Raw genomic sequence first — 18,921 nt, 5'->3', positions numbered from 1 at the left:
CCATAAGGAACAAAGGCTAATTGGGAACCAGGAGAAGGGGAAACCCTCTTTCTCACTTCTTTGCTGTGTGAACATGGGCTTGCCATGCTGGGTGACCATAGTACACTGGTCACAGTCAAGCGAGACAAAGTTATTGTGGAAGGACTCCTTGGGGTGTTTCAGGACATAATACAGCTCAGTAGCACCCCCTTCGAAGATACTGCGGAAGTAGCGAGGAATCAGGGTGCGGCCAATCGCTGAACACAGAGATGACAGAGAAGACAAAAAAATCAATTGCTTTTCAGCCTTTGCACTGCAGACTCAGGATTCCCACTGGCTCAATGTTTCTATACTGAGGAAAAGGAGTGTGCAGTGGAACTGCTGGTGAAGTAAACAAAATGTTACATTGTGAGTTAACGAATGAAGGATCCACACAAAGTACAGCAACGAGAGACAGTGTCTCCCTTAACATGTAGTGACCTCAGGATGAAGAGCAGCTGAAAATCTAAAAATATGGCATTTCCCCCTATTCCATGTCGTTCTTAAGACTTCCTAGTCTGTCTTGGTACAATCAGGATGATGAGTCAAGGTAGATCAAAGGGGGAAAGGACAACTTCCTATAACCTGACAAGAAGCCGAGAGACAGCAAGCCAAGAGATTTGGCTTCGAGCTCTCAGTGAAGGCATTGCTATGGTACATGCCACACACTGACTATTTGGCCATCAAGGACTTGAACAGTTATTTGGACATCTACTTAGACAATGGCAATCCAGCTCATCTCTCTTCACAGAAGCATCCGGTTGTTCTCAGATACAATGCACATTCATATCTTGAAACGTTATGCCTGTTTTCCAGAGTACTATGCATTCAGGGAGGGGGATGGATGGATAGATGGATGGTATGTACACAAATGACGACCCTCCTGGCCCCTGAGACTTTCCTGCTCCTTTATGAAACAGATACTCCTTGGAAGAAGGCTTCACAAATTTCAAATAATTATTTTGCTGGGCTAAAAGATTACCATATCTGATTGTGCCTTGAAAACATACATTTGTGTTTTCATTCAGGTTGGCGAGTACCCAAAGGAAAATGTAATCACATACAAAAGCTCCCTTGGGAGGTCATATGGAAGCATCAGAAATCCTCTGTCCAGAAAACTGGAAATACAATCTGAACCAGTCATCTATGACAGTTACTGGTGGGCAGGCTTTGGACCAAGTTACTTAAGAAGACAGGTACCAGATTTTGGAATGAGGATGAAGTAAAGTAAATTGAGCATTTATTTAATCTTAAGGGGGGGATGGGACATGTGTTTTTCTGGGAATCTAAATGCTTCTGTATCTAAGCAGTAATGGAGACATTTCCAAAAACCTGGGGTGTACCCAGGAAGTCTTGTGCTCCACAATGGGAACTTGATGGCCATTTAGACTGGCAAACAGCAGTGGAGTAGACCATCCTAAGCAAAAACATAGATAATAAATGTTGGCTGGGAGGCCCTGTGCTGCTGTGGGAGATAAAATTGTATATTTTACAGCATAGCAGCAGTACAAATTATTTTATCTGTAATCAATAGCCTCGATGTCCAAAAATCATAGACTGTTGTGTTCTCCTCTCTTAATGATGGCTATGTAGAGTTTACTGAATCAATACCAAACATATACCATATCCCAAGCCTGTACTGAAAATAGGGACCACTTATTGGGGGAATGGTCTAGGAGCCACTCCAGGTTACAGAATATTTTGAAGCATAACCTCAATTTATACCCCTTCCAAACATCTCCCTACATATACTGTATCCTGAATCTAAGATGATGGTACATATTGCCCCCACACAGGACCCACCATAGCCCTGGGACTCACTGTATCTCTTTGGTCCATCTTCCAGACAGAAAGTGATTGTTAACATGGCATCATCTTCAAAAAACTCAGTGGTGAAGGCATCCCACCACAGATTGTCACATTCCTGCAGACACAGAGGAGCAGAACAGTATATACAGGGATGGAGGGGCAAGCTAGCATCCACCCCCACTACTAAAGATGTGACGAGGGAACCTGGGCCCCAGGCTTAAGGAACTCAGGTTGATACCCCCTTCTCCCCCTCCCTCCATTTCCTATGAGGCTATCAGTAGCTCTCATTCCTTTGAAATCATGGAACCTGTGCCCTCAGGTTTCCCCAACACATCTTCCTGATTTAATTCCCCTCAGCTGGAACGTCATACCTCTGTCCAGTTCTGCAGCCGCTTATTGAGCTCAAATATCCTGTAGTCAGTCTGGTTGCCATATGGTGTGTGCCTCCTGTTAATCAACCACAACAGTTAAAGAGGGGAAGGAATCAGACTTCCTACCTGGGTGAGAGGGAAGAGTCATTTATCCTGACGTAAGTGTGCAGCACACACATTACCATTCTGTTATTCACATTTCACAGATAGGGAATGGGACACCAAATGCCCTCTAACAAGCTAATGCCTGAGTAGGGACATAAATCCAGATTTCCCCCACATCTATGTCCAATACTCTAGCTGCTGGATCACATGGATTTTCTAGGAGGAGGGAGGGGAACAGAAGAGTGATTATTGTAGCTTATAAAGCTTGCAGCAGCTAGTTTTGGTACAATGCATTACAAAGAGATCAGGAGCACAATGCTGACCGCAGAAGACTGGTGGTCCTACTTTTCACAGACATTTTCAAACTCAAACGAGTTGTCAAATTCACACACAAACATGCTGACCTGCTCTTGGTTTTGAACATTATCCCACTTCACTCCCACACATCTCCAGCACACACATACTGGAGTTCTGACTCCACTCAGGTGGAAAATTCTGTACATATTCACAAATGTGCACGTAGGGAATGTGGCAGGCATCCTTCACGTTGTGGAAGCAGCTTGAACAAATATTTCCCAAAGCATTTGTTTCCAGGATAGCAAATGTATCTTCAAACCATTTCACAGCACACTTAAAATGTTAGGTCTGTCTTTACTTTTTTGCTAAATTCAGTTCCCCAGAACAAAGAGCAACACAGATTCTTACCCAATTCCAGGCTCCAGGTACGTTGGTGGATACATAGGAGTCGGTCTGTGGAGAAATAAGGCAGCACATGAGTGATTAATAAAAGCTCCTGACTACCCCAAACCATTTCATTATACTCCAGAGGCTAAACTGGATAGGTAACACTGGAAAATAACAGGGGACTGCTTTGTGCTGCCTCAGCATCATTTATCGCCCTCCTCTGCTTCACATTATGCTTTCAGTTCCTTCTTGCTTTTAAACTTCTCCACCTGATGGGTTCTATATTTTAGCTTCATCCCCCTTCCTTGCATTCTTGGTATATCTCTTCGTAACCTGCTTGTAAAACCTTCTCTCATGTGTTATTTCTTGGTCATGTCCTGCTGCTTATACTCTATATAAAATGTACTTGGAAACTTATTCCTCTCAGTATTCATTTGCATTCTAGCCTTTAAAAATCTATCCTTTGTCCTCTTGGATCTGTAATTTTTTTCTCCATTTTTTCTTTCCTTGCTAGTACTGAATATGACTTAAAAAACCCAAACTACTACTATACTTTGTTTTCTTATTTATCTCCTGTATTTCCATCTTCTCTCAATTTAAATGCATTGTACCTTTTAGAGACAGGGCTCTTGATCTGAGTTTTTATATTGTGATTACTTTGTTTTAGGTTCTCTTAGAGATAGTAAATGGTGGTGCTAATGGCCATTCCTGACTAGGACATCCTAGATTTTGCATACCACTCCAAAGACAGCCAGCAGTTCAAAAGCAAGAAATTGCAAGTAGATAAATAGGTACCGCTTCAGTGGGAAGGTAACAGCATTCCGTGCACCTCGGCGTCTAGTCATGCCGGCCACATGACCATGGAAACATCTTCGGACAGCGCTGGCTCTTCGGTTTTGTAAACGGAGATGAGCACCGCATCCCTAGAGTCGGATTCGACTGGCTTTTGAGCAAGGGAAACCTTTACCTTTACTACCAAAGACAGCCACTTTCCCAACTCCTGGCCCTTCCTTCTCCCCAGCAGTCCTCCTTTCTCTTCCTCCATTGCATTCATGCTGAATGATCACAAAGACTTGGGCAGTTACTACCAGAATTTTGTCTGCTTGTCATCCAGCACAGAATGGCAGAGATTTCTCCCCAGTCTTGTTGGTAACTTAACAACCTCCCCTTTTGACTGTTCAAGAGGCCCAGCATTTATGGTGGTGGAGTTGTGACAGAGTAAAAAAAAAATTGGATAATGATCCAGGCGATTATACAAGAAATAACAGAACTAAATGTACCTTTTAAACCAGAATTATTTTTATTAAATATAATGCCAGATATGTATAAAAAATCAGATAAACACTTGATTGTACATATAGTAACTACGGCTAGGATTTTATTTGCCAAAAATTGGAAATCAGAGAAAATCCCATCAAGGGAATCATTTGTACAGAAATTATTTGAAATAGCCGAAATGGATAAACTAACAATATTATTACAAGGGAAGGGCAAAGAAACGCTTCAGCATTTTGTGCTTGTATATTTGGAAAATTATAAAAAACTTAATAATAAAAAAGAGAGGCCCGGCATCTATGCTATCATTACAATTCCCCAGAACTAGGTTCCAAAGTTCCCGCAGGAAAGGGGGTTGACCTTCAACCCTCATAGCAGCACTAAACATCACAGAGTGTCATGTATGGATGTGTTTCATATCAGCCTGTCATATTACAATATAGAAGCTGACCTGTTGCCAAGATTACTTGATCTGACATAACTGGCAGCTGACTTAAGTCAGTGAACACCAGCTACTTGACAGGAATAAAGGAACTGGAAGTTGGAGTCAGTGGGGCTGGAAGTATTGGCAAGGGTGCCTCAGGTAAATAGGTATTGTATACTTTGTGTGGTCTACAAGAGGCAGTTACTGTGTATTTTATGACCCATGAAGTAAACCACAATGTCACTTGAAAAACTGACATTTATAATGTTTAGAGTCTCCATCTCTGACGCAGAGACGTCTGTATATCTGATCATCCACAATGAGAATACAATCTATTTACGCAATATTGGAAGAACGCACAGGGATACATGGCCTTGCGGTTTAGGGTATGGTCCTGTGTCAAGCAGTCCTAGAACCTAGACCACAAGGCCATGCACTCCTACACATTTTCCCAGTACTATGTAAACAGCTTGTACTCTCACTAATGACCAAACAAATTAACTGCCATGGAAAACACTGCCACTTGCACAGTTACCAAAACCCAGTTACTATGGATCCATGACTGATGGCTTTAGACCATTCATTCCTAATCTGCACATGTGAGAATCACTATTCTGAGCTTGCCTCTTCCTTAATACCATTTTTACCCTGCTGTCTCTCCAAGGAGCTCAGGGCAGCATACATGGTTTCTCCCTCTGCCATTCTATCCTACAAAGTCTGTGAGATGGGCCAGCTACTAAGGCTCAACCAGTGAGTTCCATCACTGAGTGAGGATCTGAACCTGGCTCTCCCCCATTCTACTCCAACAGCCTAACTACTACACTAAGCTGGTTCTCAGTAGCAATCAAGAGTCACTAATGCAGAAAGAATGGAGGGAGATCCTCTGAATCTCTTTCAGATACAAGGGCTTAGCATTCCTCCAATTTTAATTCAGAAAAATTATGCTGCGTTTTCAGAAGTGTGGGAAACTCTAGACTGAGGTCTGAATAAACAAGGACTGAAACCATGTTTGTGTTTGGCTTACTGCCTCAATGAATGTTTGGAGGGGGAGAGGTGGTCATCACCATTTTGTTCCACAGACTGCAGTAATCAACATGCCCCACGAAATACCCCACATTAAGCTCCATTTACTTAGTCTTTCCTGATTTCAAGGGCAGAGTCTTCATGTTGGTTTTGGGCTGCAAAGAGCCTAGGCAGAGGTGAACAGAGGTGACAAGCTTGGAATTTGGCCGGCGTTGTTTGAGATTACACCCGTCCTGAACCAAAGAGCCTCTCACTTACCCCACATCTCGATCCAGCATAGTGCCCGGGTGGAAGGGGGGGAAGGCGTTGCCGTTTGGGGGCTCCTTTGGAGAGTACAGCTTGAATGACTTAGAGGAACAGCCTGACAAAAAAGAGAAAGAAAAGTAAGACATAAATCAGCAAAGGTCACTCTGCCAGGAGCAGGCCAGACACAAGGACAACACAGGCATAATGTGCTATGAATGCTACAGCCCTGCAAGCATGCAACCCAGTACTGACCCAACGTATCCCACTAGAGAGGCTCCAAATGCTTAACTGATCACTCAGCCTTGCTATTTGCCTGGGGCAAAGAGAGCTAACTGGCAAGCTGAACTGGTCATGTTCCCGCTGTTGCCATAGTGCTGTGCTTCTTTTCCCAGGCCAGGAGGCAAAAGCACTATAGCGTCTATACTTCTGGGTCAGTCTTCCAACCTTAAAGGGCTGTTAGGAGACAGATAGCACCATGACAAGAGACGCTATAATTGTCCCACAATAGAGGTACAGTGAGAAGCTATGGCCCCAGCATGCCATAAATTTGAGGAGGGATATGGAAGGAAGAGATGGACAGCATTGGCCATATTCGGCAATGGAACTAAAATGCTACATTTATCAATGCTGTGTTTTCTCTTTCTTTTTCTTTCTCCTTTGGGTAGGTGCCAAGACCAGCTACTGCTATAGTTCTGGACTGTGTTCTCTAATCAGAAAACAGTGCTCTGGCAGCCAAGGGGAAGCATCAAGCTAGGCTAGTGAAATATGGGGTAGGTGACCACTCTAAAAACTGATTTACCAGGCCAGCTTCCAGCATCAAGATGAAAAGTCAATCATGGGCCATGTTCAGAACAAGAAACATAAGAAGTCAGCTGCATCACAGAGACTAACAAATTTACTGTGTCATAAGTTTCCACAGATCACTGTCCACTTCACCAGATTCTTAAACTGTTAACAAAAGTAGGTAGGTATGCACATCCCAGGAACAATGATTTTTAACAAAAGGTCAGGCAGTGTGTGAGTAACAGCACTATACAAAAACACAAATTAATACCAGATCCATTCAGCATAGGAGTGACCCAATTCTAATTAATAGTTATAGGTGATGACTAGGTTTAGCAAGATCTACTGAAATGGACAATTACTTTCTATAAAGAGTCAGTCACTGAAACATTTACTGTGTGTCAGTGCAGTGTGGAGTGGTGTGATGGAAATATTCATTGAATCAGGGTTGGTGGATAATTCTCCAGGTCACCACAGAACTGTGTGTGGATATGGTAGGGCAAAAGAACAGTCCCCAAGACAGGACAGTCTTCTGACTGGTTCTCTTTGTGAATGAATTAACAATAATCTACTGGGTGAGTTAAGGATGTCACTGCTGGGGGGCCCATTAAAGCATGCAGACATTTTGATAGCTCGGTATCCTCCTTTACCTACAAAGAACTGAAGTGCCATTGTTTGCCTTAATTTTAAATAAGTCCTACAAGGTGCAAACTTGTGTGGGAAACTGGCTCTTTAATGCCAAGCTCTGAGAATTCATTCTGTTTCCTGTAAAGGATGCCAATCAGATGGTTCTGTAGTTTCTTCAAGAGAAGAGCAACCATGCAGATGTGTGCATCACAGTATGACTAAGGCACAAGCGCTTCTTGAACCCCAAAGTGCAACATGCAGAACTTTAACGGGCATTTGTGGAAGTAGGTGTAGAAGGAAACACAATTTGCAGTGGAGGAAAAGACAACATACAGATTTGCTTAACAAAGTCACTCCAATGACCTTATACAGCTCAACCTGGTTAAACACCTTGGCTGTGGTCACACTGACAACTTGGCGTGATATGGTGTCACCTCTAAAAGTGTTGCGGGGCATATCATCCAGACAGCACACCCTGCTGCGGGTTACCCACACAGACATCCCATGGTCAAGCATCCACATTACTGCAGCGCCTCAGCCACGGAGCACACTGCCCGGAAATTTTTCAAAATGCATGCGCACGCATGTGACTGAAAATCCTTAAAGCCAGCAATATTGCATCCTTCTTGCCACAAAAGGCATGACTTTTGAAGGACATTGGAGAAAGCTCTTGTACAGGTCCTGTGCAGAGTAGGAGAGAAGGTTTTTATATCCCGCTTTTCTCTACCTTAAGTTGTCTCAAAATGGCTTACAATCGCCTTCCCTTCCTCTCCCCACAACAGGCACCTTGTGAGGTAGATGAGACTGAGAGAGCTCTGAGAGAATTGTGACTGGCCCAAGGTCACCCTGCTGGCTTCATGTGGTGGAGTGGAGAATCAAACCTGGATTAAACCTGCCGCTCTTAACTACCACACCATGCTGGTGTTGAATCCAGGGCTCTGGTTAATCTTCCCAGCTCCCCAAATAGAGAGGGGCTGTGACTCAACAGGTTTAGGATCAAGTGCAAAATGTGTAAGCAGTAAGGGAATTAAACACAAACACACTGCTTTAGCCATAGGTTCCCAGACTGCAACAGTGATGCTCAGTTAATAAAGCCTATCCTTGGCATGTTCACCTCCCAGCAGAAAGAACATCCCAACTTCAGCAATGAAAGTCATTTGTGCCAAATTATCACCCTCCCCACATAGTAATACGGTGCCAGATGATTTCTCACTAGTCTTTCTTCTAGCATCTGCCTCAAGGTAGCCTCTACCGTCTTCATTTTGGAAAAGAGAATTGTTCTCTGCCTGCTTCAATATCCACTGAGACAATGACATATTTCACACATGGTGTTTAAGGAATTTTAAGACTCTCTCCCACGTTTTGGTGGTAATACATGAAACAGAGATGCACTTTTAAGTATGTTTTATCAGATTTTGGATGACTGTGCAGCATGGTGGATAGACAACTGGATTTCAACCTTCCTGCAAACCAGCATGTACTATCTGAAGCGTATTTTTAGTCCCTCCAACCACCCCTTTCCCCACATAATTGTATACAACTGCAAATGGCATTTCATCCAAGTTTAGCTGCTAGACACTATGGTCCAGCATCCAGGGAGGGGGGGGGGCATAGTGACATTTAAAGCACAAAAAACATAACCTATGCATACTGGCAAAACGCTTTTAACTAAAGGGAGAGAAGGTTCCTAAGTGGTAATGGAAGCAATTTAAAATGCATATATTCTTCTACCCCGTGTCTCCAAAGCCAAGCAGCACATGTCACTAGAGGGCTCTATTTATATCTCAGTATCAGTATTGCTGATCAGAACTAGCTTGTTGCACGATATTTTATGGTTTTACTGTTTTAATTGTTATTGTAATTATTGTTTTAATGGTATCGTACTGAGACTGTTGTGAACCGCCCTGAACCTATCTGCAGGGAGAGCAGTACATCAATCAAACAAATAAATAGAAATAATATTTGCTGTTCCACTGATCTGCTGCCACAACACTACATCCTACTGACACACATACAGGTTTTTCTTCCCTTTGGCCCCCTCACCGACCCATCCTTTGTGACCCAGCTTCAACCCACTTTTTTCCTTCTCTTTGAGTCTACCTTCTATTCTCTCTTTCAAATCAGAAGAACAGAGCCAAAACTTGCCTCTGTTTCCTCACATGCAACTTCGACAGATATAGAAGCAACTCCTGCTATGCAGGAAAGACCAGTTCACCCCTGGCAGGTGCCATCCTGTCTGGGTAGTATGTGCTGCAGCACCTCACCTTCTCCACCCAAACAGAGAAAGTCTTTAGCCCTTAATTCAAGCCAGGAATGTTTAGCTAACAGTCTTGGGAATATTCTGATATCTCTCTAACAGGAAAGACAGGAGGCAGAGAGGGAGAGGGGGAGAGAGATCTATCCAGTTGAGCGGCAAACACCCCTATGAAGACTAGATCAAATGCCAGGAAAGCAGGAAATAGCATTTACCTCCAACTACACTGTGCCTTGGACAGAGGCTACAGTGTCTTGCAACACCGAACTGCAATGCCCCTCCCCAGTTACACACACACAGGATGGCCTGGTGATAACCAGCCTCAGTTTGTCTTCTCTGCCTCTCTCTGTGGAGTCTTTATTTCAGCAGACATAGGTGTAAGGCAAGCCAGCTACTCCTGTTGACCCTGACCATCTGGATGTAGAAAGACGCTCTGCACTGGCTAAGAAGGGCTGAACTAACATGTGTGCTTTGACAAGGTTTCTTTCCTTAGTGCTAACCAGATGGCAATTTTCATTTTGCATCTATTTAAGTAAGTTGACATGTGCAACATACACAATGATCAGGTTATCTTCTTTTCTGGAGATATAATCCAGACGTTGGGTTCTTACATTCTGTTCATGTGCAGTTTGACCCTAATGCCATCAATCTATAAATATTTGAAACAGGTACTTCCTGCAGCCAAAAAGGCGGGGCACCCAAGTGAATTTCCATCCCTTTAAATCGACTGTACCCTCCCCCAACCCCAGCAGACCCCCTCATTCCAATCACTCCCTCTGGGCTCACTCTCAAATGGACCTCAGCTCTTCTCACGCAGGAAAGGAGATCATGAGGGGACCCTCTCGGTGACCTTTCTGTTGCTGTGGTGATGGAAAAATCACCGAGGCAACCGCCCTGCTCCTCCCCTCCCAGCATCCCCTGACAGGCACCATCTGCTGCTGGGTGAGCAATGGAGTTTACCAGGCTGGCTTCAAACCCAGTCCAGTCCACCTTAATCAAGAGGGAGACTCAGCCTGGGCTTCTCCTAATCCAGGCCTGCTAACCCCAAAGGTGTGAGCTCCCTCACTCTGTAGTACTTGGACTGGCAGTCCTGAAGTATCCAAGACATCAGGAAGCCAAATGAATTTGCTCAGACTGCTTGGGTGCCCCTTCCAGTCAGTCCAGCAAGAAACACAGCAGCAAGCCATGGCAAAGGTGGCACCTCCATATGGCTACATCCAAATCTGTACAGAGGGAAGCCTTTAAAAAGAGGAATTGTAATGGGATGGCGAGTCCCTGTGGGTTACAAGTTCATATACAGGGAGAGGTTTTCTGGCAGCAAGAAGAAAAGGCTAGACTGAGATCACAGGATCAAGGTCCCACAGGAATGTCTAACACCTCTCGCACTCCAGTAGCTTAATTACACCTAAACCAACCCTGACAGAGATTCATGAGGCATTTTTTATAATACTTTCCAGCCTCCCCTGGAAACCCACAGCTTTGCTTGCTCCTTTTCCAGTAAAATAGTTAAGTCTGATCTTCTACAGTCCCAATATACCCACATTTTAAAAGGAGAGAGGCAAATGATCCCATACTCAGGAGCTTGTCATGACAATCTCTAGGATGTACTTTTACTCACTATATTCCTCCATTCCTTCTCTCACCCAGTCCATTATGACCAAGAAGACTGGCTTAGCCATCAGAACCACTCCCTAGGTGTCCTGAATGTGTGAGATGCTCTTCCTCACAACTATAATAATTAGAAAGCACCTCTCACAGAGCCCCATGGGCAGGAATATTACCTTCTATTCTAAGAAATTATAGAGTTTCCTTGCTGGATCACATCAAAAGCCTTTGAACCCTGCATACTATTTGCAAAAGCAGCCAGCCCACTGTTTCTGGAAGCCAGCAAGGAGGGTACAAGATGATGGCTGCCCAGTTTGCCCCCAGCAACTGATGCTCGAAGGTATATCATGGCTAGCAGGTGTTGACAGACCATCTTCCATGAATCAGTGCCATCCTTTGTCAAAACCTGCATCACATCTTGTGGTGGCAAATTCCACAATTATGTGTTGTGTGAAGAACAGCTATTCTTTGGTCAGCTCAGCAGCCAGGAGTTTTCATGTTAGCCAAACTAAGCTAAACACATTGACAGATGAGTTCCATTACCACTCTGTGGTTGCTCGCTCGTGGTATAGTTAGTGTTTCTCCAACTATCCAGATCCAATGAATATGTTACGGCTGCCTCATCCACAGAAACACTTCATCACAGCAGGGCTTCACACAGTGCACAGACTTACTGCAGAGAGTAGCACTGTCACACCTCTAGGCCAGTAGCACATGCCACAGGAACACTTCAAACTACAAGTCTGCAGCATACACTGATTTTCAGTTGAAACTGTGTCACCCTCACAACTTATGAACCAACTCTTCATATGGAAACTACATACATCCAGAAGCATGACTAGAGTAGAAAATGTTCACTTTTTGTGGCATGAAAGTAATCCTCTCTACTACCAACACAGTGCTCAAAGAACAAAGTTTGAGCCCAGTGGCACCTTTAAGACCAACACAATTTTATTCAAGGTATAAGCTTTTGAGGGCATTCACACTTCTTCAGGTGAGGTTATTGGAGCAGTGAGGGTACAATTAAGTACTGCCCAATTACTAGGTGTGTGGGCAAGATCTGAAGCATGAGGGAGGTGTCCCTTACAACCCCAGAGCAACCTGCCTTTCCACTAGAGAAATGGAAGACCCCCCAGCTACTCACTGGCAAGCATACACTTGGGGGGGGGAGGCGACAACAGAAGGGAATTCTGACTTGCTAAAGCTGGCCTCCCTCCATGCATATTGACTGAGAAAACGTGATGCAGTGCTGCTACTGAGAGCCAGGGTGGTGTAGTGGTTAGAGTGTTCAACTAGGAACCACGAGAGACACGTTAGAATCCCCCAGCTCTACCATGGAATCTCACTGAGTGACCTCAGGCCAGTCACTCACTCTCTTAAACTCACTGATCTCAAAGCATTCTTCTTGTGAGCCTAACACAGAGGAGGGGAGAAAAAAGGCTCTGCTTTGGGACCCCACTGGGGAGAGAAACTGGGTATAAATATCAAAACAAAATAAACACTAACGCCATAGCATAAATTCCTGTTTATCGGATACATATCAATGTTTTGATGTGTGAAGTTTTATTAAAACAAGCCTGGAGTTTCCATACCTTCTACACAGGCTGGTTAAAACTGTTTTAGATGGATAGTCCTTTATGCCTGAGGGTTAAACCATTACCCACCCTTACCTATCCATGTGGCCTGCTTGCCAAAATGCCATTACAGCTCTCACCACACTACTCACAATGGTGTCAAATCCCTTTACCTCACCACAGCCCACCACAACGTAAGCTGTACAAATTAAATAAATGTGCTACTTTTCTTATCTTGTTTTGCAGCTCAGAAATTTGGCTTCTGAACTAAAGAATTTGGAGACTACTAAATCACTAACTGTCAAAGGTCCTCTCAAACACCCCATGTTTAGTTCAGGTCCTTTTCTAACAGTAGCATTAGAAAGAGACTGACCATGGCTGACCACTGACCACCTCCTCTGCTGAAGCTTTGGCATGTCTAAAGTGCTCCCATGTGCAAGTCTACCTCCTCTCCCCCCAAAAAAGGTAGAAGACTAGGCTAAGCTAGAAACTCTCTCCCTGATGTAAAGACATCCTGCAAGTGAAGAATTAACATGCTGGGGAAGCAAGCATTTAAAAATGGTTACAATTCACTCTACCCTCAGGGTTCTACCACCTCATTCCACTGCATGTGTAAACAGAGCCTGTGAAAGAAGGTGCACAGTTCAAAACTGAGCCCTGATTTAAAGATACTCCGCTTTATCCTAACAACAACCCTGTGAGGTAGGCTCAGAGTAAATAACTGGCTCAGGGTCACCCAGCAAGCTTTTATGGCAGAGTGGAGATTTGAACCTGGGTCTCCCAGATCCTTGTCCAACACTTTATCCACTACAATATGCTGCTGGCATCATTATCATACTGGTGAATGCAGTCATGTGGCCCTAAGCTTTCCTGCACGGAGAACAATGTAGTGCAGTCCTTTAAGAACAGAATATGCTGAGAGGCACAGTCCCACAAGACATCCTGAGACCCAGGTCCCAGAGAGTTGGCCACATGAGAGGGAAAATACATGTTATCAGATGTTAATATAAACATGAAGTAATAGCTCAGCTGGAGGGGAAGGGGTTGTATTTAGGGATGAATTCCTTTTGGCGAGAGAAAATGTGTGGTTATGTCTAGTGACCAAGAGAATGGCACATGCATGTGCTCACAAACACACGTGCGCACGCACAGGCTCAGAGCTTCGCTGCTGAATACAACCCTGAAAGATAAAGAACTGGCTATTTGACATTAGTAGGGAAGAAAGCCAAAGCACAGACAGAAGATTGAATAGTTTGGAAAATCTGTAAGGACTTTACTATACTAGCTCAGCCATAAGGCAAAGAAAGCCAACAGCACTAACGGCATTATACCAAAGAATGCAAGAAACTGACTGGCGTGAAGATGTTAAATGGAGACGTTTGCAATGCCCAAAGTAACAGAGGAGCAGAAGGTTGTAGCCCTGGGTTAAAAATACCAGACCTAAACATTTGTGCATGACTTGAACTCTGTTCTCTGTACTGAGGCAGAAACACTAGGGCTGTGGTCACACACACTAAATAATCCACTTTCAATCCACTTTCAGCGTACTTTTAAACTGGATTTTGCAGTTTAAAAGTGCACTGAAAGTGGATTGTCAGTGGATTATTTAGTGTGTGTGACTGTAACCTAGGTTTCCATGTGTTAGAAATAATCCATAGGAACTGGAGAAAACCCCTTTGTTTGCTGTGCATATTTCAGAAGCAGTGACGAGACTTTTACATCTGGGTAAGATACTGATCCCTGCAGCGGAAGACTAGGAACTCACAGCAAGAACTGGAAAGACAGAAAAGGTAATGAGGGAGGCAGGGACAGTTTACAAAGTTAGGCTTAAATTGGTGACATCTCCCATGATGAAAGATGTTCCAGATGTATGATATCATGGCTGGTTTAGTTACCCCCTAATACTATTTTAACTGAATGATGCCCTAGAATGAGTAATGAGAATTACATGAAGGCCTAATACCCTTTTACAGAATACAAGTATTTTTCACTAAATTAGAACAGACAACTGTGTCAACAAATCCAACGCAAGGTATTCACATTGGCAATCACTTTCATTTATAATGCCAAAACAAATGCTTAGGAGATCCATGTCCCAGATCACTTGACCACTGTGCCAGATCTGTCTAATTCTGTCAGTCTAATTCTATATTACCTCTACACACAATGGCCCCACCCGCCAGACAAATTTAACTGAGGGGCCTTTCTACAACCTTCCGATCTCCGTAGTTCAACCAAGCACTTTACGCAAGCCTACACATTAATTTCCCAGAAACCAATTGCAGAGCATAGCCAGGGCAAACCTGTGTAACTCCTTTTCACACAACACATACCCTATATGTTCTACTTGCATATACCATAACTTTCAAGAATTGCAACTGGGGGAGAAGGTTAGGGTCCCTTTATGTTATACAGTACCTGGACTTCTTGTGGTTCTATGATACCACTCACTTTGCACTTGTAAAATTCCATTAGCACCTGGGTTACACAGGTACAAAGTCTACCCTTCCTGCAATGCTTAATCAACCTTTGCAAAACTTCCAGTTTAAAGAAAAGCAAAAGTTGATGTATGACATTTCTTGGATTCTTATTGTTATGTGCAGTCTCTTTCCAGCACCTGCCCCTTAGTTTAACTCAAGCAATTCAGAGTCTTTGAACACTACAGGGATGGCTAACAGTCATAGCTATTACATGGACACAGGTACTTTGGAAGCTGTGAGCAGGCTCCAGATGGGACTATTACTGCTAGATGGAAGGACAGACAGGACAGGCAAGCTTGAAGGATGATTGGGAGTATCACACCTCCCCCCCCCCAAAGGTTCTGCCTGCCACAGAATAAAAAAATCAGAAAATGGGCATGTGTGTGAGAAATACATTGGCAACACTCTGTGGAAAAGCCAGGCCAGACCAGATTAGACTACAGGCATTTTTAAGATCCTCTTCTTTCCACTACTAAGCAGTCTGAGCAAAGAGGCCAAAGTTGATGCCACTCTCTCTCCTTTTTTTAATCAGAGGAATCAGCAGACTACAGGTCCCAGCATGCAACTCATCAGGGAGTTGGCCTCCTCTGGCTCAAAGATGGAAAAGAGACAAAGCTTGCTAGAGTATGTAGTCACCTCAGGCCATTCAGCATTAGCACAGAGGGCAACTGTATTCTGTACAACTGACTGCCAGCGCTGACAGGGATAAAACCTGCTCTTGTGCTCACCGGTCCCACAGCATTATTAATAAAGTTGTGCTCTAACTGTGTTGTGGCAGGGATACAATACTGTATATGAGATCCAGAGAAAGACCTGTGCCCCAGTTTTGGAGTTTGCATCATTAAAAGCTTCACCAGGAACAGCTGGTGACTGGAGCAGACAAATGCTTAAGAAGGATTGAACCACATGACTGCAATCCATAGAAGGGACATTACTGAAAGGAAGTCACAGGTATACCACCATCTTATAATAAAAACTAGGGGACAGCCAGGTCAGTAAAGAGGCTTGGGACTAGGGTTCTTGAATTTTGTCATCAGCTCTTTGAGGTTAGCACAATCTAACAAGGTAAGAAGCAACAGAATCCAGACAGCTTTGATCTAAAAGATCCTTAGGAGATCAGGAACTAAGATTCCTGGGCTGCATTCACAAACACAGAACTGCCCTCTTGCTTAATGAAATTAAAGTTTTGATTTCATAAGGGCTGTGGAGCATAATAGCATTTCATTTACATAGTTTCAATATAAACAGATAGATGGGCTACAGAATCCAGCATGAAATGCACCAAATGCCAAAGAACACAAGTTGAAGTTTCCAAGGTCATCTCCCACAGCAGCTGGTGGTAGTGATGAAAGGTTGTCTAGGCAGTAGCACTGGGTTTTGGAGGAAATCACAGCACAACGTGAACACATCCTTGCTTCATACTCAAATCAGTCAGGGAGGAGAATGGAAGCTCATTTGCACTAGTTTGGGAGGCAATCCGAACACCTCTAAAGCTCGGAGTGATTTATTTATACATGTATTAGTCACATTTCAACTTCAAATGTTCTCAGACTTACAAAATGTAAATATTACTATTAATTAGTATTACTATTAACTAGTATTACAGTTCTCAGCAACCTCTGGTAGAACGGCCATTAAACTGTCAGGTGAGCTTTATAAACCGTCCGTGCTCCTCTGGAAGATGGTGGAACTGAGAAGATATGCCTGCAGGTGAGCCTGACATCAGAAAGGTGGGAAAGGTCAACAATTGTAGTTCCTTGGCATTCGCTCTTTTGGTCATGAAACCCTCTGAGTTTCTTTGGTCGCCACTGCTTACACCTCTGTTATTCCAGTAGCCCCTCTTCAAATCCCCCCAGCCTGCCAAGACAGGACTTGGTCGGAAAGGAGAGAGGACAGCTGGTGTGATGTGACAGCCTGCTGGTATTAGCCCAACTAATTGTAAGAACAGTTTTCCTTCCTGTGCTGAAAAGTACTAGGCACCCATTCCCTGTTACAACCAGCTAATAATTTCTCCTCAGATATTGCTGAGCTCTGCTACAACTGGTTGGACTACAGGACTGGTTCCTGCTGCTGATGGGTGAGCGTTCCCAAGAACAATGAAGGTCTATACATTGCCTCCGCACCTACCAACCCCCTGTCAGCAAGATCCTTGTCATACTGGACTAACCATATGTGTAGGCATTGCATAAAGCAAAGGAGAGGACATTTATTTGTATTCCACTTTTCTCCTGCTCTGCAGGACTCAACGTCTTAAAACTCAGCCCCTTGATTACCTGATAACAATCTGTCTCTTACGCAGGGATCACAAAAGCACATGTACGTAGTTCTGTTTTACATCATTTTAAGGTAACCGAAGGGTGGGGTACCTTCCTTACAGCTTCGGAGACAATTGCATAGAAAAAGAGTGGCCACTGCGAATGCCCAAGTCCTAGCCCGAAGAGTCCTCACGGGCCTAATGGTCAGCATTAGAAGCAAAGCCTGGAATGATGAACAGAACTACTATTGAACAAAGTTTGAGTCCAGGGGCACTTTTAAGACCAACAAAGTTTAATTCTAAATATAAGCTTTCCTATGCAGGCACTTCTTCAGATACACTGAAACAGTTTTCCTTAAGACTTACACATAGGCAAGGCTTGAGGAAAACTGTTTCAATGTATCTGATGAAGAGCGCATGCACAGGAAAGCTTATACCCAGAATTAAACTTTGTTGGTCTTAAAGGTGCCACTGGATAAAAACTTAGCTCTATTGTGTCAGACCAACACAGCTACCCACCAGAACTACTATTGGGTGGAGACAGTCCTTCAAGATTTGAGGGTTCTAGCCAGAGCTGTAAAATTTCCAGAGATCTTTGAAATCATGGGAAATTTTTGAAGCCGGAACCAAAAGGAGAGGAATTTTTAGGGGGGAAATTAAGTATACGCAATACTTTTCCAGTCAAACCTAAACATATTCTATTGATTTCAGGACTTAAAATGCATAATCTGTAATTTAGCATATGTCTTTGTTTTCCATAACAAAAACTGCAAGACTATTACAACTTGAGCTACCTTAGCACATGTATTAATTTTTGCCATCTGAGAGGATTATTGTCTGAAGAAAGGTAGTTTGTCGACTGTTATAAGCAACTACCTGGAATCAAGTACTTTTACAATTATCTACTATGCAACCCAAAATATCCCATACAAATAGCATCTTTCTTCTTTGTAACAGTTACACGCAACATCACAAGTGGGGACCTGCAATATTCACAGGGGGGGATCCTTCCCCCTATCATTGCCAGGCCTAGCTCACACCTTCCCACCCAACTCCTTGGTTGCTGACTTGGAGAGGGAAGGATTCTTGTGCTCCCCTGCCCCCCATCACACTGGTGAACTCCACCGAGGCTCTCAGAAAACCCTGCACAGGTCCCAACATCAGCTGCCAGGCCCACCAAAGCTCCCTCCATGACACTGGCAAGCCCCACATAGCTCCTGGCCTCTGTTGAGTGGGAATCTAAATTCTCCCCATTGTATTTTTAACGGTTTCAGATTTTTCTGCAAACCTGGGAGGCCCCCCCAAAAAAATTTGCAGGAAAATGTGTTAGCGCTGGTGTGGCCCTGTTCTGCAAATTTAGATATTCATAGATGGGGGCCACACATCCCT

At 43.8% G+C, this 18,921-nt stretch overlaps 1 protein-coding gene across 2 annotated transcripts in view; it reads right to left on the bottom strand.

Moving 5' to 3' along the window:
• LDB1 (LIM domain binding 1) overlaps positions 1-18,921 on the bottom strand; it is a 60,811-nt gene that overhangs the window by 7,530 nt on the left and 34,360 nt on the right. For both annotated transcript variants that reach the window (XM_015415956.1, XM_015415957.1), the window contains exons 2-6: positions 5,968-6,070; positions 3,009-3,053; positions 2,199-2,274; positions 1,840-1,942; positions 68-236 (exon numbers count right to left, since the gene is read on the bottom strand). In XM_015415956.1, coding sequence (XP_015271442.1) covers positions 68-236; positions 1,840-1,942; positions 2,199-2,274; positions 3,009-3,053; positions 5,968-6,070 — 496 coding nt within the window. The remainder of the gene's footprint in view (positions 1-67; positions 237-1,839; positions 1,943-2,198; positions 2,275-3,008; positions 3,054-5,967; positions 6,071-18,921) is intronic.

This window comes from Gekko japonicus, unplaced genomic scaffold, assembly GCF_001447785.1.
Source record: "Gekko japonicus isolate JY-2015 unplaced genomic scaffold, Gekko_japonicus_V1.1 scaffold59, whole genome shotgun sequence".
Taxonomy (NCBI): Eukaryota; Metazoa; Chordata; class Lepidosauria; order Squamata; family Gekkonidae; genus Gekko; species Gekko japonicus.
This window is presented reverse-complemented; position numbering and strand designations above follow the sequence as displayed.